General features: G+C 43.4%; 1 protein-coding gene across 8 annotated transcripts in view; it reads right to left on the bottom strand.

The window, feature by feature from the left end:
- ARHGAP26 (Rho GTPase activating protein 26) overlaps positions 1–21472 on the bottom strand; it is a 456250-nt gene that overhangs the window by 331821 nt on the left and 102957 nt on the right. For all 8 annotated transcript variants that reach the window (XR_005211383.1, XM_037801456.1, XM_037801453.1 and 5 more), the window contains exons 2-4: positions 7811–7906; positions 6142–6203; positions 2382–2453 (exon numbers count right to left, since the gene is read on the bottom strand). Coding sequence is in view for 7 of the 8 variants with exons in the window: in XM_037801453.1 (XP_037657381.1) it covers positions 2382–2453; positions 6142–6203; positions 7811–7906 (230 nt within the window). In the remaining variant the exon portion in view is untranslated. The remainder of the gene's footprint in view (positions 1–2381; positions 2454–6141; positions 6204–7810; positions 7907–21472) is intronic.

Raw genomic sequence — 21472 nt, 5'->3', positions numbered from 1 at the left:
AACACAGGGCCATGGTGATGCCAAGCTCTGGGGATGTCCTAAACCTCAGCAGCCACATTGGCACAAGAGTGCCCAGGAGTCCTCCCCCTGGCAGGCTTCACGCCGAGCCCTCTAACTCTTGCTTCTTGCGGGTGGCAACAGGTTGTTGAATGAGGAGAGGGAGTAAAAAGTAATTTTAGCATCACACAGGCAGAGTTCAGAAACCTCCACTTGGCCACAAGCAAATGCAGCTAAAGAGCACTTGCTCTCTAGAATGCCTGGTAGTGGGATTGTTTCTTTGTTTTCCCTTAAGTTTACATAATACTATGATATAAATTATGGGTTTGTGGGATAGTAGCAAGGAACAGGTATACTGAAAAAACAGATGGGGGAGGGGAGGGGACGGAGGTGATGACCCCTGGACCGAAGCAGGCCTGCTGGTATATTGCGTGTGTGTGTGTGTGTATGTGTGTATGTATTTTTACCTGCACAATGTGTAATAATACATTTTTTAGTTATTTGCCAACATACTTTCAATGGGATTATATTCTCATTAAGAACATAATCATTCTTAATGGGAATGAAAAAAGAGAGTATGCATGAGAGGAAATATGCTTTGGTGTCTATTTTAATTAAATTATTTTATTCTCATATTTCTCACCATCTATAGCCCTCCCCTCCAAAATGTACCTGTTTCTGTCATTAAGATCACTGGTACTGAACCCCAAGGGAGATCACTCAGACTTCTGTACCTCTTCTGTGTTAACTGTGGTAACCAGTTAGCCAGTGCTGAGCGAAAAGACCTGAGTGGGACGCATCCACGCTCAGAAGAAGTGACTACCGGAAAGCGACACAGTCCCTCTGCCTTGGAGCTCTTTATAACCACCGTAAGCTCAGCCATGTGCTTTCCCAGGTGGGAAAGCACAGGCCCAAGGCAGCTAAAGAAAGGCCTGCTCGGATGGGCCACTGCCAGCAAGAACTGAGAGAGGGCTCACTCACAGCACACTCTGTGTTGGCTCAAAGTCTTGAACAAAATCTTAGTGGAACAAGACTTCTTTTAAGCCACACACTCCTTATCTCAGGTACAAAAATGGAGAACTCCAATTTCTTCATAAATGTAAACTCTACAACTGGTAGAAAAGTATTATAGAACTGAGAGGAAAATCTCTGCCATGGTTCCTCCTTCAAACTATGACCAAACATCCCACTGAATGGGTCCCAATTATATCTATTTCCAGAAAGGAAATGCACTTAGTTGAAAGAGCAAAAAAGAGAGATGGGGGAGAGGGAGAGAAGGGACGAGGAAGAAGGAAGAAGAGACCCCTGCTTCATTACATTTTTTTTGCTATCTTTTCCCGCCTACAATCCCTTCTCAAGGCCATTACACAACTGAGTAAAATCCATACCATCTCAGCAAGTAAGAGGGTGACATTAGTCAAAACCACCTGCAGGTGGCGCAAGGAGGGACTGCAGCTGTATTGACACACAACTGGGGGATGGGGGGGAACAGGAAGAAAAATCTTGAAAATCCTTTTGCTGTCATTGATTCCAATGAAAACATCTTCCCTGCAGGTGGCCTCTAACACTCTACTGAAGGTCAAACTCGCTAGGGTTTCCTAGTGATTTATCACAGAGCTGGAAGAATGCACTTCATCTTTCACCTTTTAAAAATGAATAGGATTCCCTTTGCAGCTTTCAATAACACATTAGCATCAGCCCAATTTTGGCTACAGTCCCTCTAGAGGTCAGCAATAACAAATGATGACCTCTGGACCGAAGCAGGCCTGCTAGTATATTGTGTGTGTGTGTATTTTTGCCTGCACAATGTGTAATAGACATTTTTTAGTTATTTGCCAACATATTTTTAAAAACCAGGAACTTCACATAAAACCCTGGCTTTTCCATTTCTCTTTAAAAATGTAAAGATTTGGCAACAAGAGGGCCCATCTCTGTACACAGCAAACTTCAGCTAAAGGTACATACCAGCTGCACCCCTTTAAACAAAGCATGAATAGTCCTGCACCCACAGGGCCTAACTTGAAACCCCAACTCTAGGCTCTGAGTCCTGGACCTCCACAATAAATACAATCCCACAAAAATAAACATATTGTCCAATATAGGCAACTGTCAAACCACCGAGCTATCTAATAACATAAAGGAGTTCTGATTTCTACTTTGGATGATTTATGAACTAGCACTAAATGATTTAAAAAAACAAAATACTAGACTAGTCATGGGGTTGACCAGTCAGACAGTCTCACTTCAGCCACTGGAAAAGACCAAATAGTTAGGCTTTGGGTTTATCCATCCAAGAGAATTTATCTGAAGGAGGAGGCCTTGGAGTGGCATTTTCCAGACCTCCCACCCTAAAATACAAGAACAAGGCTTTGCAGAAATCTCACCTTGGCAGCCCCAATCTGCTCCTTTCGAAACTTCTCTAAGGGAGTGATGAGCACCTCACTGGCATTCTCAATCTGGAGAAGAAAAACAGAGGGAAAAAAAAAGATACAAAAGTAGTATCAGTAAAGAATCACAGCAGCTCTGCCATGAAATGTGTTCCCTGGTCTTAGCATAAAATTTGAGAAAGCAATATTGTGCAAGTGCCAACTGTTCACAATTCTTGGACTAACAGCATGTCAAATCAAAATCTAGTCATCATTTGCAACTGTCCTGTAAGTTCGAAATTATTTCAAAATTAAAAATGTAAAGAAAATAGTCCTAAGTTTAAAATGTGATATTGCTCTCATACATGACTAATATGGGTTCTTTAAAGGTGAAAATGAAGAATTCTAAAAATATACGCAACCATCTGAAAGCAAAGGAAGTTAGTGACTTCCTCTGAAACTTGAAACTTAAGAGACTAAGTGCCAAGCTTCAGGAGACATCTTCCTTTAAATGCTTATTCACCCAAGTTATATTTAAAATATATCAACACTGAGCATAAGTTAAAAACAAACAACGAACACCTTTGGACTCCGCTGGCATGAAAAAACCTTCTAAACCTGATCTTGTGTCACCTTACCAGCAGTGGAATGGGGTCCAGATACCTTTGTGTCCTGACCACTGCCTACTCTCAACTTCGTCTCTCAGAACTCACCCCCTCAGTCCTGCATTTCAGGTCACACTGTCCTTTCCATTCCTCAAATGCACCAAACTTGTCCCACCTTGGGTTCTTTGTATTTGGCTGCTCCCTCTGTATAGGACACTCTGTCCCGGAATCCTCACATGGCTGACTCCTTATGGTAATTAACGATTCAGTGTAATGGTCACCTCCTTTGGGAGGCCTTCCCTGACGACCAGTGGAATCCAAAGAAGCTTCCCATCCCCCACCAATTGTTTCCTTCAGAACTACTGCACCAGGTGAAATTTTTTTGTTCAACACTATACAGCTCTCTATCTTTCTTGTCTACCACTATCCCCAAGAACAAAGAAATAGTACTGAAACAAAGGGGCACTCAAATTTTTTTGAATGACTAAATGAATGAATGAATGACCTCTTGATCTGCAGCCAACTGTGTGACCATGAGCAAAACATTTAACCTCTTTGGGTTCTAATTTCCTCCTGTAAGGTCAGTGGGCTGGATTGCTCCAAATATAAGAATCTCTAGTCTTCTCTAAGGCAGTACCATATTTTACAATCTTCCTCTTAAATCGTCCATTACTCACTCTTTGCTCAACTATTTCAGGAATCTCATTGCAACAAAGCATTATTTTTCTAAATCATATGCATGTGCATCACTACGAAACCAACAGAGTAAATGCCAAAAACTGTAGACAAACACAGTAAAGAACTGACTGGACAGTGTGAGAGACAGAAGGCGGCAGATCTCCAAGTTCACTCCCATTTGCCTTTTTCTCAAATATGACAGTATTTCTTTCAGAAGAGTTCATTTTAATACTCAAGCATTGCATGCCATTTGATTTTGTTTTTTTTTGTTATTTGATGCTGCTTAATTGGTTCACTTGTTTAAGTATTTTCAATGAATCAACTAGAGATTGCTGAATCTCACGATGGTCAGTGGTTCTCAACCTTAACTGCATCTAAAATCATCTAGGGAGTTTTTAAGAATCTCTGTGCGCAGGTCACACTCCAGATCAATAAAATCAGCATCTGGACTTAGTTCCAGATATCAGTATTTTGTAAACTTCTCATTATTCCATTGGGCATCCAGGTTGTGAAGCCATCCTTAAGTAGATGATAAACTGAGTAGTGCTCAACTGGGAATCAGGACACCCAGGTCCTTGTCTCAGTCCCATTACCTCTTGCTATCAGCTTTCATAAGTCCTCAGATTTCTCCTCTGTCAAATGAAGGATTGCAGATGGTGAGGAATAAGGTCCTTCTGGGTCTAAGATTCTAGGACAGCATAAATTCCACTCAGTTCCAAGCACTGTGCTTGATGTTGCAGACACAGAAGCACATTCTCTGCCCTTGGGAACTCACACTTACTACGGGATGCAGACACATTCAGTGATTATCAGGACACAATGTGGTAAGTGCAGGATCAAAGGGATGAACTGGATATTAAGAAAATGGAAAAAAATGGCCAAATATCCCAGGAAGTCAGGGAAGACTTCCCAAAGAAGGTACAGCTTTGCTAGTATTGACTATGAAGCTGTCACAGGGTAAGGAGGTAGGGAAGGGGCCTGCAGATGGCCAGATACCCAGATACAGATAGTAGAAACTCAATTCACTGACATTAATAATAAAATTGCAGAGGTAAGCTGAAATGTATAATCCAGTCATTGTTCCCTTACACTACTGGTCATAGTTATCTTCAGGGTAGTCATCGTGATTTAGGAGTCATACCACACCCCCACCAGCAAATAATGACTAGGCCAAGAATCAGACTCAAAAGAATCACTTCCCTTTCTCAGATGGTAGCACGTGCACAAACACACAAGCTTTCCTCTGCTTCCAACCACTACCACCACCGCTGCCACCCTCCCTTCCCCAACCAATTCTGGTACAAGCATCCAGCAGTCAACAATCTCTCTCTGCAGGGCAGAAAGTGAGAGGCTTCTGCTGGGTTTGGAATTTTAAAGAAATTCCCATATCCTCTGGTATAACATGGTTTTGGTGTGAATCCAGATTGTGCCACTTATAACTGTGTGATCTTGAGCAAGATACCTAACCTCTGTTAACCTCAAGATTTTCATCTGGAAAATGGGGATAACGTAGGCACCACCTCACAAAATCATCATGAGTGTAAAAACAGAAAAAGCTTTAAGCACTTGGCTACGTAAGGTCTCAGCAGACTTATGTGTGCGCTCAAACTGTAATCTGCTCATATGGGAACAGAAGAAATATGTTCATTGATGGGATCTTCCCTAGGCCCCGGGAACACCATAGCCTGGGGGCAAACCATCCAAGAAACCAATCAGCCAGCAGAGGACTTCAACTCAGGGTTCATTCCCAACTTCTTAGGGATGGGAGGAAGGTATAAAAGAACTTCTGTGAATGTGGGATCGCTCATCCATTAATGCTAGTCCATATCAGAATAAATCCTCACACAAAAGAATGGCCAAGAACCCGGAGAGCTAGGTTTAATTCTTGAATTTGCACAGTGTCATTCTTTGCAGAGCAGTTCAGAGCTACTTTAATTTAATTTAATTTAATTTTTACTAAATGCCCATTTACTGGGTGCCTACTACAGAGCAGGCACTGTGTTAGGTGCTTCAGAATTAAAAGTAAAGTAAAAGTGACTCCTACCCTCAAAGAGCTCTTGGACAGGTTTAATGAGGCGGGGAGAGAAAGGGAGCGGGTCACCTTCATTCCCATTTTGCCAGCGAAATATCTGAGGCCAGAAAAAGTTAAATAATACAAAAGATCCACCCTGCAGTCATACATAGGGACCAGAACTTATATTTTTAAAAGTGAATCTTTAGGAGGGCAACAACAATCCAATCAATCAAACAATCCAATCAAACAATCCAGGATAATCCTTTACCATTTACAAAAGGCTTCAAACTCTGCAAAGCAGATATGAGGATCCCCATTTCAGAAGCGGGGAAATCACAGTCCAGAGAAGCAGCTTGCTCAGGAGCTCACGGCACCCAGGTGGCAGAGCCTGGACAGGAACTCAGTCCTTCTGACAATCAATCACTTGCTCCCTGGAAACAACCATACTTTGTGGGTCCAAGACCAGCCCAGTCTTACTCACCATCCGTATCCGTTCATCTTCAAGATTCCTGAGGACAGTGGCAAACTCCTGCAAAGACCTTGCTGGAAAAGAGAGAGAGGCCATGAGGTAGAAGGAGAGCAACAGGCCTTCGGGAGCCTTGCCAGCTAAAGCTATTATGCTATGGATTTAAATCCCTTGGCATGTGCAGAAGTCTAAAGTCAATTGCTTCCCAAGACTGTCCTTATCTTTCAATCATTAACCAATAAGGATGACCCAGAAATGCAGGTTAATTCCACCTGGCACTCAAGCTTGGGAAGGATTTCTTTAAGGAAGAGACCAGCCAATTTCTGAGGGCACCTGGGACTGGTGAAATGCTGGCTGGTTCCCAGACCCTGGGCTGGAAGGGGCAGGGTTCTGCTTAGGAGGCAAAGGATTTCCTGTCCAGGATTCAACCTCCTCAACCTTTGTCGTGGAGCTGCGTCAGAACCCAACCTTTTCTTTGGCATGAGAACTAAACAAACAGTGCTGCTGACATCAGAAGCCACATCTCTGGCTTCTCTTTGAGTCCGTTCTCTCTGAGTCCTCAAGTCACTTATTAATAGAATGCAGCCTGCAGCATGGAGGATAGTCTCTTTCACCAAAATTATTCCCAAAGGCAATTGGCATTAAAAGCAATAGCTCAGAGAATACTTGGAACATTTGCACAAAGTTATGAAAAGCATTCATACAGCCAGGAGTTACAACAATGACCTGTTTTTACTGTTCCCAGTTGCCTCCTAATAGCCTTTGCTCATCCCCAGACTCTGGCACTCAGCATGGCAACAAAGATTCAATAAGCATCGGATGACTCTAACTTTCTCAATTCTTGCTCTCTTAATGGAGTCAGCCAAGACACCCAAAGTAAGAAGAATAAAGTGTAATAACTAAGACTTGGCAAAGAAAGGTGTCTTGACATTGCAAATGCTCTGAGCTCAGGGCTGGATATAAAAGACAAGGCAGGTGATACTGAAGAGTAAAGCAGTACAGACATTAAATGGTGACCCACCCTCAGCCTCCTGTTGGGGAAACAAAAGGGAGAGATGGGGCCCACAGTGAACTGGACATCAAGACCCCATCTGTTTCTGAAGGCAGCAGCAGCTACATGGCTCCAGTCAACTGTTGCCCTGCCAGAATGTGGGACCAGTGGATCAGATTCCCCAATTAGTCAAAGAAACTGCAAAACCAGAATTTCATATAAATTCAATTTATATGGTAATTTGATTAAAACATGAGAGTCACACAAAATATGGGTGCATTCTGACCTCAGCCCACGAGCTATCGTTTGATAACCTCTCCTCTAACTCTTCCATCACCTACCTATCTTTTGCTTCTACTCTAAGTTCTTAGTACTGTAGTTGGGGAAAGAGCATCACAAAGCCAGCCAGAAGAAGAAAGCCAAAGGAAGGTGAAGAGGAGAGCCCCAATGCAAAGTCTCAACATTTCTTTCTCCTGCAGGTGGGAGAGTGAGTAAGGCAATCCTAGAATTCTGAGAAGCCCAGAATAGCCCGGAGCCCTCACTCCTCACATAACTCTGACCCTCCACTGCTATTGTAGCCATCTTTCTTTACCAACCTCAGACACTTCCTTTCCCAGGGAAAAGGCTCTTCCAGGACACTGAAACTTGTGGTGAGGAAAGAACTTTTTTGTTTTATGCAAGGTTATGACTTACCTATACACATTTCATCATCTGTTTCCGCATCTCCTATGCACTGAAATTTAAATTCATTTAAGGAATCTGCAAATTTCCGCTTGGCTGAAGATAAATCTAGCAAGAAAAAGAGAGTAAAAGACATGAATTACAGAGATAAACTGGCTTTCATATTTGCTGCATTTTTTCATCTTTCTATTAATGTGGCAGCTAACAAATTTGTCCCTGAGTCCATTTCAAAGCCCCCAAAAATGTGAATCCAAAAACAGTAAATACCTATGTATCACAGGAAGTGTTTATCTGCTTTAGAAAACATTTTTGTTGCATTTGCTTTAACAATTCTACTCATCTATAATTCCTCGAGCCACAAAGTGTGTCAGGTCACCCCCATTTGACAACGTGGAAATGCATTAGCATCCTCAGGAGTGAGCACCAGGTCTGCCACCACCTTCCATGTGGTCAGTGTAGATGCTCCCCTGCCTGACTCAACAAGAGTTTCCCCTTTGTGCTACTCCACAACAGAAATGGATGTTTTAGGTAGGGAGGCTGGGAAAAGCTGGAAAGGGTTTGGAACTGCCCCACCCTGATGGCACACGACCACCTGGACTTCCTCTTTCAACTCAAGTGCAGAAGAGGCCGAGTTCTCGGAACCTTCTCTGGCTCCCCTCAAGAGAACAGTGGCTGACAAATCTCCACCTGAACAATTTCCCTGGGTTGCCACATTCCATCGTGAGAACAAAGCCCCGGCAATGTTTTAAGTTGGGGTAAAAACATATCTCACATGTGGTATCTATAAAGAAAACTCTTGGAGGTCCCTGTCAAATTTTTAAAATAAACTTTCACTTAATACAGTAATAAAAGCCAATGATCCTTCATGAGCCCTCAGCTTCTGTTAAAGGTATAAAACCATGAAGGTACCTTGAAGTGGCCTGACAGGCACTGTTACTCAGTACAAATGTTCTTAACTTAATTCCACGTGCAGCCTTCCTGCAGATTAGGCTAATCATTCAAATTACCCTCACACATGTTTCCCTCATTGAAGGGGAAATGACATTACGTTCAAATTCCCAGAGGAGGGACATATGAGGCATAACAGCAACAAGGCCTGGCTTTAATAAGATTCTGGAGAAAAGAAAAAATAAATAAAAAAGGTATTCCAGCTTCTCAGATCAACATTATCTACTGGAATAAAAGCACCCATGATCTTCAGCACTTCTCTTTTTAAGTTCCCAGATTTGTCCCTTGAAGTTAGGGGTCATGTTTTTCTTCTTTTGGTTTCCTGGGTTTTGGTGTGTCTTTTGTTTCCCCCTCTTCAGGTACCTGGCAATGTTGCTCACTCAGTGTGTGCAATGCATTGTTTACAAATCCAACCCCAAGTGTTCTAGCTCTCCAATCCCAATGTTCATTCCAAGCTGTGGCTGCTAATGGAAGAGCCCAGTTCGGGCCGTCCTGCTATGCCTGGGTACTGGGCTCAGGCCATGCTCAGACACCAGAAGCTCCGGCTCCTAGACCGCCCACTCCCATCACCTCTGAGGACATGGGTCCCGGGCTAGCTGTGACATGAGCAAGGCAGTCTGCTCTACTCCAAAAGAGGAAGGCCCTGAAAGGTTGAGAAGGAGAATACAGAAGCAAACAGCCAGTGGTCCCTGGTATATTCGTGGTGCAGCCACTTTAACAGATTGCTTCTTGCCCAAAAGTCAAAGGATGCCAGCAAGGGAAGGAGGCATCTGTCAAAACTGATCAACCCAGATTAAGGCTACCCTCAGAACACAAGCCACTCCCAGTCAGGTCAAGAAAGAAACAGATGCATGTGAAAGTCAGAATGCTGCAGGGAGGAAGGAAGGAGGCTATAGACCAGAGAAGAAAAGAAGAGAGCAAGAGCTCAGAGTAAAAATTAAACCCAACGGCCCCAATGTGAGGGGTGAACCAAATAAGAACCAAAACATTCTTATTTTAGCCAGAATGTTCCCCTCATAAGAATTCACAAGGAAAGGCCTCAGCAAAGAATGAGAACAAGTTTTCTTCTCTATCCACCTAACTCTCCTCCTGTGCTGCCCCAGCAGGGCACGTAAGACTCAAACTGGACAATCATCTCAACAAAGTGAAAAAAGGTGAAATGTAAGCCAGGTTTGGGAAAGTGCCCAGCACACATATGAGAAGCTGTGCTGCCAAGGGCAGCTGCCAATGCAGACCAAGGAGCGGCTAATAATGCACAACAGGATCTTTGTGGGGCCTTTTCACAGGAGGACCGACTTAACCAGACCTAAGGTCTGTTACCCTATGACCAGAAGGTAACCTGATTTCATTGTGCAACGGCAGTAGCATACTCTGCTATGGCATAAACCTGAGAAGGAACAGGGCTCCAGGAAATTGATAAAGAGACCAATCCTCCTGATGTAAGACCAAGTAATGAGTGTTGGTATGGAGTCAATACTGGGCTGTAGGCCAGTGACGACAGCTGGGTAGAGTGAGACTCCCAATTACTGGAACCTGAGAAGGAACTCACCTTGGGCTTGAATGGCCCACGCTTAACAACAGAGATCTTTCAGGAAAGGTACAGTAGACACCCCTTGTTTTGTTTGCTCAGAACCCATTCCCCAGTCTTTCGAAACAACATCTCAGGCTTGCTTTAGAGAACCTCCCTTCTCCACCTGCGTTCCATGAGGTTCTGATTACAAGCTGAACAACACTAATCCTTTACCCTCCCCCACCCCCTCCCCCAACAGCTCCTGGGGTCAAGTTCCAGCTTTATCAGTGGACAAGATACGCAACCAACCCTGGGTTCATTGCAAAGTCTCAGTTATCTCATCTGACAGAAGCAGCAGTCCTACTTTTAACCCACAGGGCTGTCAGGAGACTCCACTGAGACACGCTGTCTGGATAAGCACTGCAGATGTGGTCGGGTTCAGTTCTAGGCAGGTCTGGGCTATTCTTTCCTAATTGAGAAATCCTCCAGTAACAGGACCCAAGGAAATCAAGCATAACTATCTGTGTTTGGAACTCAGAGAAGTTAAATAACTGGCAGAAGGGCACAGAAGGAGGGGAACTGTGACTTGATCCCAGGTCTCCTCAACTGAGATCCTTGTAGCACATGGGAACACCATGCTGCCTCACACCGCTGCAGTGATTTGGGACAGCCAAGAGGACATCAAAATGAGAACAACCAAAAGCCACTGCTTCCTGCCTATTTCAAACCAAAAATCAGTGCTATCTTATGTAGATTAGCACCTTGGATATGCAGCTCCCAAAAGCTTTATTTCTGGACCTTTCACTCTGATGCACACAGGAATCTAACATGCATATTCTAGTAAGAGGAGAAGGGAAGGAGGAGAATCCGGTACTGTGCTGAGTGCTTGCCAAGCTTCATGGCACCTTCTCATATAACCCCACTGTTTCATGTTCAGGCAGTACAAGATACAGCAAGCAGCCAAGCAGGGTCAATAATATTTACTTGGCAGAAACATCTGTTGCTAGAAAGGCAGAATGTTGGCCAGAGCAGAGAGAAGTCCTAACTGCCAACATCTGGGGAGGACAAATATCTGCTTTACAGAACAGGTAGGCTCTGTCTGTCCCTCTGAGCAAGGAGACAAGATGGGTAAGGAATAGAGAAGTAGCTAGAAGTCTGGGCCTCGAGAGACTGCTCCCAAAACTGCCTGCTCACTCAGGGCCCCGAGGAAAGGGCCCTTTTCTTTCTGGAGATGCCAACATTAATCTGCCCAGGAATTAAGAGAATTTAAGCCAAGTATGATCCTTCTCTTGCTAAAACAGGTTTACCAAAATGTTTTTAAAATTAGAATCTAGCCTAATTTTACACAAGTTTTATCAGTAATACCACAATCAAACCATTTCTTTCTTCTCCTTGGGTAAGACTTAATATACATATACAAACACAAACACACATGTATATGTATACCACATAATGAAGGACTCGCGATAACCTTACAATCAAATTTATTTTCAGCACACCTATTGCCTTTCTGTGTCCTTCCAGGTTACCAAAATTATACTTGGCTAATTGATGGACTCTTACTCTGCCTGCAGACCTCAGTTCAAAAGTTCCTTCCTCGAGGAAACCTTCCCTGACTTCTCTGACCAGGCCAAACCTTACTCTATTTTTCACTCCCTGAGTCCTCTGATGTGCCTCTTCTCCTTAGCAATTTTATATTTGTTCAGGTAATTCTTCAGTCCATGTCTGTAAGTTCTATAAGGGTGAGGATCATGTCCCTTCTTGTTCATCACTGTATGCCCAGAGCCCAGCACACAGCCCGGCTGGTAGCAGGGGATGCAGAGGGACCAAAAGGAGAGAAGGAGTCAGGCACTCCACTAATTCATTAACTTCAAGGTGAACTTCACCCCTGACTAGTGAAAAAAAAAAGCAGATGAAGTCAGGAGAAACTCCAGCTTAACGTAAGTTCTAGCTAGAGCTTGGTATATGCAGGAATGTGTTTACTGTTAGCACAGAACTTCCTCCTTTAATGTTGTCTTTTGAGGATGATTCCTGCAGAGCTGGAGGGCTGGCTACCAGCAAGAGCATAAAGGAAAACCTCTGCACCAAGGGAACTGGAGAAATGAGCTACAAGTGAACTGGCCTCTTTCTGCCCCGGTACATCCACCAACCCAGAATCAAAACAGGTTAAAGAAGAGTTTCCATAGAACTTCCTTCTCTCTCTCCCCACATCTGGACAAACTGAGAACATATCCTATCAGAAACTGCTTGGGAGAAGCATTTTCCCCCTACTCTTCATCTCCTCAAATCCGTGTAGCATTTTAAACCTAGTTTGATGTGCTTTACTATCAGAAAAACAAATGATGCCCCCTTGTAACTGCCATTCTACAGCCTGAATCCCTGCGTTATACTAGCAAACGGAAATAGAACATGTTCGAATCTTAAAACTGCATAAATTCCCCCATACCATTCTAGTTTCTGTGTCACACAGTCTCCCCTGTGGCCACTAGGTGGCAATCAACTGTATCAGAGAAGGTGTGCTAAGACAAGGAGAAATGACAGGGCCAGCTTTAAATGCATTCCTGGGGAGGACTCGCAGGGTGGCAGACCCTGCCCCGGTTGATGAAGCTGCACCACCCGAGAAGGGAAATGTTCAGTGGGCGTTCAACCAGCAATCGAGGGAGGGGCCCTGGCCTCCATGTGTAAAGAATAGCTCTAAAATATTCAAGAGGCCATGTGTTCATCTTATGCATTCAAGCCTGAGACCCAGAGGAGAAGGGCTGGAGAGATGAAGTCATCACCAATATGTCTCTCACATTGTTTCGAATCTGGCAGAAGCAGACTTGGAAAACCTCTCAACTCACCAAAGCGGATGATATGCCCACCAACCATATCAACCATGGCATATTATGTAATTTGCATTCTGATTATACATCTGCATGCTTTTCCTGAAGCCTTTTCCCTAAAACCATATTTCCTAAATGAGGCCATAGCCAGCACTGACTCTGGAGAATTTGTTTTTCCAACCAGAGCAGTAAGGCTAATGAAATTTTCAGAGTTGATTTTTTTTAAAAAGTGTGCCTCCCTTTTCCAGATGAGGTTTCTAATTCCATTTACACGGAACCGCCCTCAAGAAGAATATGGGAGACCCAAACCTGCCTTAATCTACATCAAAATAACTCTGAATAAATTAATCATTCATATATTGAGGACTTACTATATTAAGGACTAATTTATTGAGTCTATACTAAGAACTTTAAATCATTTCATCCTAACAACCATCCTGTTGGGTGGATATTATTGCCATTTTGCTAATTGGGAAAGTGAGGCTCAGAGAGGTTAAATAATGTGCCCAAGATCACACAGCTATTTAGTGGCCCCTCTGACCCCCAAACACTTTACTATACCATATTACCTAATTCACTCAAATATTTAAGAACCTGGCATCAAGGTATTCAAATAAAGAAAAAAAAAATGGTATGTATACATTCCATATCCTTAAGGGGCATACAATTTGGAAGAGCATAACCTGTGTAGTATTCAAAACTACAAATTAAGGTAGAACATTCTCAGGCAATCAAAGAGTAGGGGAAAAAAGGCCACAGAAGTGCAAGCGGTATTATCATTCCAGCTGGGCCACTGGAGGAGGCCACCCAGAGAAAAAGAATAGGGTGTGGTATTTGAACAGAGCCTTTAAAATTCAGTATTATTGGGACATGCAGAAATGGGAGGAGATGCAGGGCAGAGGAGACAGGCAAGGAAAGGTATTCTAGGCAATGGGAACACGGAGCAAAGAAAGAGAGATGCAAAAGTGGAGGACCTACACAGAAACATCATGAAATTCAGCTGGATGCACAGGATTAAGACTGGAAAGAGAGGCTAGAATCAAATCATGGAAGGACTTGAATGTCAGCTAAGGAATTTGGACTTCCTCCCTAAGGGAATGGGAACCAGTTTTGTGTAGTAGTAGTAGTAGTAGTAGCAGCAGCATGTGTGTGTGTGCGCGCGAGAGAGAGGGAGAGGGAGAGAGAAGTGACAATATCTGCTTAAACGCTGATTAAGCCTTTTATCAATTAAGAAGCTGATCCGGAACTTTGTTTGGGAATACCTACTCTGACTCCTCCATCACACTTCACTGTAAGAACAGGCAATCACAGTCAAGGAGCTTTCTCCCTATGGAATAACCAGATTACAGATGACACCTCTGAACTTGGACATTTGTACACAGAACACCATTCTGCCAGGAGATTAAGGAAATAGTGTGAGGGGCTCAAAGAAACCCTTCTCCCTCCTGACAACTCCTAGTTCAGGTTCTATGATAAGTCATCAGTAGCATCATAAATATAAGTAATTATATACAAATAATGTATACAGGTACATTATCTATACTTCCAAAGTGCTATGTTAGCTTTTCCTGATAAGAACATTGAGAGATTAAGGGATAGCACTTGACCTTTTATAGATGAAGAAATTGAGGACTAGATTAATGACAGCGTGTGTCAAATAGTAGGTGCTTAATAAACATTTGCTGAATCAATAACCATTATATTAAGTGATTTAGTCAGTTCCTAGTTTGAATCTGTTATGTACCCTAGAAAAGATCATGTTCTTTTAATTCATTCTTGTGGGGGCAGACCTATTGTGAGTGGGACCTTTCCATTAGATTATTTCAATTGAGATGTGACCCACCCATTCAAGGTGGTCTTAATCCTTTACTGGAGTCCTTTGTGAAGAGGATAAAAGACAGTAAAAGCCCAGAGAACTGGGGGAAAAAATGCCCAGAGACATTTGGAGACAGCCATTGAAACCAGAACCAGACAAGAAGGACTAGCAGACATTGCCATGTGCCTTTCCATGAGACAGGAACCCTGGATGCCAGCAGCCTGTCTTCAGAGAAGGTATCCTCTTGTTGATGCCTTAATTGGGACATTTTAACAGCCTTAGAACTGTAACGTGTAACTTAATAAATCCCCATTGTTAAAAATCAACCCATTTCTGGTATATTGCATTCCAGCAGCTTTAGCAAACCGAAAGTCAGTATCAGATCTATGACAAAAACTCAACCCCTTAAGAGCCCAGCCCCAAACCTCAATCACTCAACCCTGACACAAAGCAGAACAGGGACACAGACAATTGAGGTATTTAAAACTACATCCACATTGTAAGACAGCAGAAGGTCAGCACAGGAAAAATTCCCTCAAGGAAACAGTGGTGATCTGTTTAGTTAAAACAAAGAAGACATTAGAGAAGTACTAATCAAATGAGGGACCAAAAAAGAGAGGGTATTTCCAGATGGCTCAAGTAAAATATTATACTCAAACAGAGTAAGGCAAGGGCAATTAAGAGGAGTATTATGTGCATGGCTTCAGCAAACAGGGGTTCAGATGTTGGATCTGTATGTCTTCAGGCAAATTTCTCAACCTTGCCAAGCATCTATGTAACTACAAGAATAAAACCTACCTCACAGGATTGTCACAGGAATTAAAAATGAAAAAAATGATTATGGAAGAGCACAAAGTGGCCCTTAAACTCTAGTTTCCATTCCTTCCAGCAAGCACGTGTGGAAGTTTACTTGAAGGTTGGAGAGGAGACTCAATCAAAGAAGACTCTTAATTAGTACAAGAATTAAGGAAGCTATGCCTCATTGACTTACCCCAATTAATACTAAAAACACATTTTGTGTCTTTAAGAGTTTTTATCAGATACTTAGAAAATTCTAATGCATCAACAAATTTAAAATTCCTTTTCACCTCTGGCAGATGAAAGGAAAGGCAAAAACCCCTGACTAAGTAACACTTTATTTTTTAACTGAACTAACTCAAAACAGTCCTGGGTGTCTTCTTGAGAAGTTTATGATGCAAGTGGAAGTGGTGACTTTTAAATGCATGGGGGGTAAATGGTATAATCAAATTCTTTTTGTCAATTGACTGGGTAGGTAGGCCAGCTCCTGAGGAAACAGATAAAAGAATGAGAATGCTAACAGAACATCCAAGATAAATGGGATTTACAGGGTTCATAGATCTGAAGCTGCTGGGCCTCCTGAGCAGTCGGTGCTTGTTCTTGCCTGAGACAGGCAAGATGGTTTTTTTGGTTTTTCGGGATGGGGTGAGGGTGGGGGACTGATGCACATGAGGAGGAAATTACACAGGACAGGTCAGAGGACCTGCTGGGGCAGTAAGTCAGACTAAGGCTGGGAAGCCAGGGAGATCCAGATTAGACCGTGCTGGAATGCCAGCGAAGGATGGGTGCCACTCTCTTCTCCCAACAGTCCATCGTCACTGTTAGGCTCAAGGCCATGTTGAGATGAGCAGATTGGAGACGTGAAGGTGGATCCTGGCTTCAGCCTCAAGACTTAGCTTTTGCTTCTGAAATGTCCTTCTGTTCCAGTTTGCTAATGCTGCCATTTTGCAAAACACCAGAAATGGATTGACTTTTATAAAGGGGGTTTATGTGGTTACAAAGTTACAGTCTTAAGGCCATAAAGTATCCAAGGTAAAGCATCAACAATAGGTTACCTTCACCGCAGAAAGGCCATTGGCATCCAGAAAACCTCTGTTAGCTGGGAAGGTACGTGGCTGGCATCTGCTTGCTCCCAGGTTGTGTTTCAAAATGGCATTCTCCAAAAGTCAGTGTCAGCTTTCAACAGCCATCTTCAAAATGTCTCTCTAAGCTGCTCTCCAAAATGTCACTTACAGCTGCTCTGAGTTCCTTCTGTTTGTCAGCTCTTTTATATGGCTCCAGTGATTTAATTAAGACCCACCCTGAATCGGTGGGGTAACACCTCCATGGAAATTATCCAATCAAAGGTCTTGCCCACAGTTGATTGAGTCATATCTCCATGGAAACACTCAGTCAAAGGATTTGAACCTAATCAACACTAATACATCTGCCCCCACAAGACTGCATTAAAGAACATGGCGTTTTGGGGGACATAAAACAATCCAAACCAGCATGCCTTCCTCTTGCGTAGTGCTTCTTAAACCTTAAGGCACACACCAGTCACCCAGGACTCTGTCAAAATGCAGGTTCTGATTCTGCACTTTTGGCAAGCTCCTAGGTGATGCCCACACTGCTGGCCCAGGCACCATCCTCTGAGAGGCAAGGGTTTGGATTCCCACTCAAGAAGACCCTGAGACCAAAGATCATAGCTTCTTTTTTCCTTCTAGCATAGTGGCAATATATATACTGGAGAAATGAATGAATTCCTGGAGAGGTCTTAAATTGTTGCAGAAAGAAACCTAAACTAAGAACCAGAAATGGGCTGTATTCTTGCTGAGCCACCAACCACACAGGTGAACCAAGGGAAAGCTACTCAACACACTTGACCTTAGGGAACTCATTTGAAAATGAAGGTCTGAACCAAATGATTTTTAAGGTCCCTTCCAGCACTAAGATTCCACCCAAAGTATCTTTTCTGTGCATTTTTTTAAATGGTGAGCAAGTATACCGGATATTTCTACAGCGAGGCACACCTCTATGTCACCTCACAGAGCAGTTCCCAAAAATCCAACTGAGAGAATACAGACTGTTAATCTTGGCAAATAACCATAACAACTAACCCCCTTCTCCCTCCAAAATAAAATTATGTCTTCAAAATGATGTACTGGCTAATTAGATTAAGAGGGTGACGTTTAGCATCTGAAAAATTATGGTCGTCAACTTAGAGGGAAAGCCAGACCTTCTTGGAAAAGGTTAATAAGAACAGAACACTGCCCTGTCTGCCACAGGTCCACAGGAACAGAGTCCACGCTTCTAGACACAAAACCCAGAAACCTGCTTACTTCATTTAGAAACCTGAGTTCTACCACTTCGGCCAGGGACTTATCAAACAGCTGCCATTTTGCCCTTTTTCTGTGTCTTTCTTTATGTATATAACGAAAGGAACACAAATACTACTCCCTCAGAAAAAATATTCAGAGAGAATTACCAAAAGAATTATACAGCTTTTGAAAGAAAAAGGGAAACACTGCAAAGTAGTATATTAGGGTTGATGATGGATTTCCAGCTGCACTAATTTCTCCACAGGTCATCACAGGATGCAAACGTTTCTGTTTTAGAAATGTTCTATCTCTGAATTGGAGTTAGGATTGTGAATGAAAAATACAGCACCTGTAAAAAACTTACTACCTCTCCATACCCCCAGGCCTGCCTCATCCTGGGTCTGTGCAATAGCACTTGCACTGGCCAACAGTCAGGCAAGCAAGACTTTCACTGTAAAAGCAGAAGGGGAAAGACGGGGCCAGTTCCTACCTGTAAACCCTTTTCTAGCAAAGGACAAAAGAAAACACAAACAAGCAAACAAACAAACCAAAAACCCAGCCCAAAGACTCAGGGATTAACTTGTGTTCAACAGTTGCTACCTCAGAAAGTCAGACAACAGTGCTGGGAGATATCCACAAAATCAGGTACAGACACCTCCAGTCGTTCTTATCAACAGCTAATACCAATTTGAGGGTAATCAAGGGAAAGACAAGGCAAGGAAAGTAATTGAAGGCCTTCAACCATGAAGCCTAGAATCATGGTTAAGTGCTGAGGCTCCGGGCAACAGACCCCCAGGATTCAAAATCCCAAATCAGCCACTTACAACTTCTCTGGCCTCAGTTTCCACCTGTGTGAAACAGAGATCAAAGGAAACCTACCTCTGGGGCTTCCTGTGACAGGAGATGGCGAATGGACAGGCTTAGCGCAGGGTCTGACCTGCAGTAAGCACGCAGTAAATGACAGGTATTAATATTATAGAGTTTTACATAATGTAATAAATAAATTGCCAGGCCATTTTATTTGTGTAAAGAAGAGCGGCCAGCCAAGCCACCCCGGCCTCCTCCCACCCATCTGTATGTTCCAAGAGGCTGTGCCCCACCAACCTGCTGACCTCCTCTTGCTCTGTGCAGCATTATTAGGATCTAAATGGAATCAACATAATCCCTGGGCACAGCTCAGACTCTCCTTACCACTAATATCACAGAGAGCAAGGCAATGGCGCCTCAGCACCTTAATAAATTCAGTTAAAAAGGGAAAATCTGCTCCTCTCCCCCTGGATTAAATTAACATTTCCCAGGGGAAAAAAAAAAAGCACCTAGCAATTCAAAACACAGCCACACCTAATGACATTCCCAAAAATTAGTCTCATTTTCTTTTCTCCCCTGTTAAATCAGGCACGTCCCTGCTGCTCCTCAGTGGAGGCTATGCTCTGGGGACCAAATTGGAATCTCCAGGTGGGCAAACATTTGCTCTCCTCAGAGATTCCCAAGAAAGGCCCAGGATTCCTGCCTTACTGCCTCTTTACCCAACACTGTCCCCTCCCTAGCCCTGCTCTCAGTCCGAAAAAGAAATAGTGCTTCGGCTAGTTCCCAGAGCAATCCCCTTGTTCCAGACCACCACAAAATTTGAGGCCAAAGGTCAGTATTTCTCAAAATTATGGCTGAGTATCACAACAGACTCTCTTAGGGGCCCTACCCCAGCCACCTGAATCAAATTTCTGGGGTTGGGGCCCAAGAATCTGGGCTTCCCGGGTGGTTTTTATGCACACTGAAGTTTGGTAACTATTATCACCTAAATCTTCAGAACATCAAGTCCCAAGTACCAGTGATGGAATTTCTCCAGATTATAAAGGTAGAGGTGAAGAGAGCAAGCCGGAACTTCTAATTCTCGGACAGTAGGTTTACAAATGTGCCCAGAGGCAGGCAATTAATACTCATAGCAGAGGAAATCTAGGTGACAGTAGGGATAGGGAGGAATGAATGCCACAATTCAATTCAATTTAGAAATCATAAATTTTGAATCCTGAGTCTTTTTCCAAAAATGTTCTCAGCCATGCCCCTTATTCAAAAGTCCACACAATTAGGCAGGGATGCAGCTGTGTTTAGGGCCTGATTTGTACTAGTGGAGCTCACAGCCCCTGGAGCTGATGAATAGCCCTGGTAGTGACTGCCCAGAAACCTATCAGGAAACCAGGCTTCCCACAGGCAGCTGCCTTCAGCACCTGGGCAGAGAAGCACTCTTAGACCACAGGCCTGGGCTGGGGCTGCCAACAAAGGCTCTGTCCAATCAATCTTCTCCAAGCCCGCAAATGGTAAACCTGACCCACAGAGTCAAGTGAATCCAGGGTACAGGCCCACAGGGCAAGCAAGAGACAGGAATGTCTGAGGTGCAGGCGGGACCAGCTTCAAGGGCATACAACCACTTGGCTCAATGTTCTGCTGTCGCTGTCGTGAAATTCTCCAAAATGTTACCTTTGAACTTATATTCTGTGAGTGAAGTCTGGTCGGACAGTGGAGCAGGCATGTGAGCAGAGGAGATATGCACACAAGGGTGTCACAGGGCCACTGTGGGTCCTTGCTGCCCCAAGTGCACACGGCTTGTGTGATACCCCAAGAGCACAGAATTCTAGTGAGCCCACGATGGGTGGCAGTGCAGCAAGACCCAAAGACAGTACAAGGTGAGTGCATCAGGTCTACAAGTGAGTACGCAGGAGCACTCTCAGCCCCAGGGATTCCACTTCAACCAGAATTGCTTCGGACGCACAAAGAAGCAATGGCCTTCTAAGGAACACGGATGACCAAGGAACCCCATCACAGCCTTTTTCACTCATATTGCTTCCCTGTATTAGGCAAACACACTGAACATGATGACACAGAAAGATAAGGGAAGATAGGGCAACCCGTAGTTCCTTTTCCTTGCAGTCCTTCCTTACTCATCAGTAGCTGAAGGTAGAGGGTGTTGGTAGAATATGTGCATGTCAAGAAGTAAAATAATGCAGTGTTTTTATTGTTCTGGTAAGAATGAAATAAATGTGTGTACAAGCAAGAAAATATGAGTGGTGTAATTTCAGTAATCTGTGTGCACGCTAAAGGCTCTTATATTTTACAATTAAAACTGGCATAGCACAAAACAAAGAACAATAAAATCCATACTAATAATTTATATTTTTAATTTTTCTTTATTTAGAACACTAAAATTAAAAACATCACAAAAGAAAGACAATGAAATTAAAGAAAAAGGCATTTTAATAAGTTTTTTGAACAAGGGGTCCCATAGTTCCATTTTGCACTGGGTCCCACAGATTATGTACCCGGCTCTGGGCACAAGAACACCCAGGATTGCTTTGCAAGCTCAATGAACTCTCTCTTCTCCTCCAGCTGGCACCTTGAGGATGGCCTCCATCCCCACTGCACTGCCCAAGTCCAAGTCCCCACCACGACTGGCCTAGACTCCTAACTGACCCCTCCATTTCCTCG

This window comes from Choloepus didactylus, chromosome 13, assembly GCF_015220235.1.
Source record: "Choloepus didactylus isolate mChoDid1 chromosome 13, mChoDid1.pri, whole genome shotgun sequence".
Classification (NCBI taxonomy): domain Eukaryota; kingdom Metazoa; phylum Chordata; class Mammalia; order Pilosa; family Megalonychidae; genus Choloepus; species Choloepus didactylus.
Note: the sequence above shows the minus strand (reverse complement) of the source record. Positions and strands in the feature narration are given on the sequence as shown.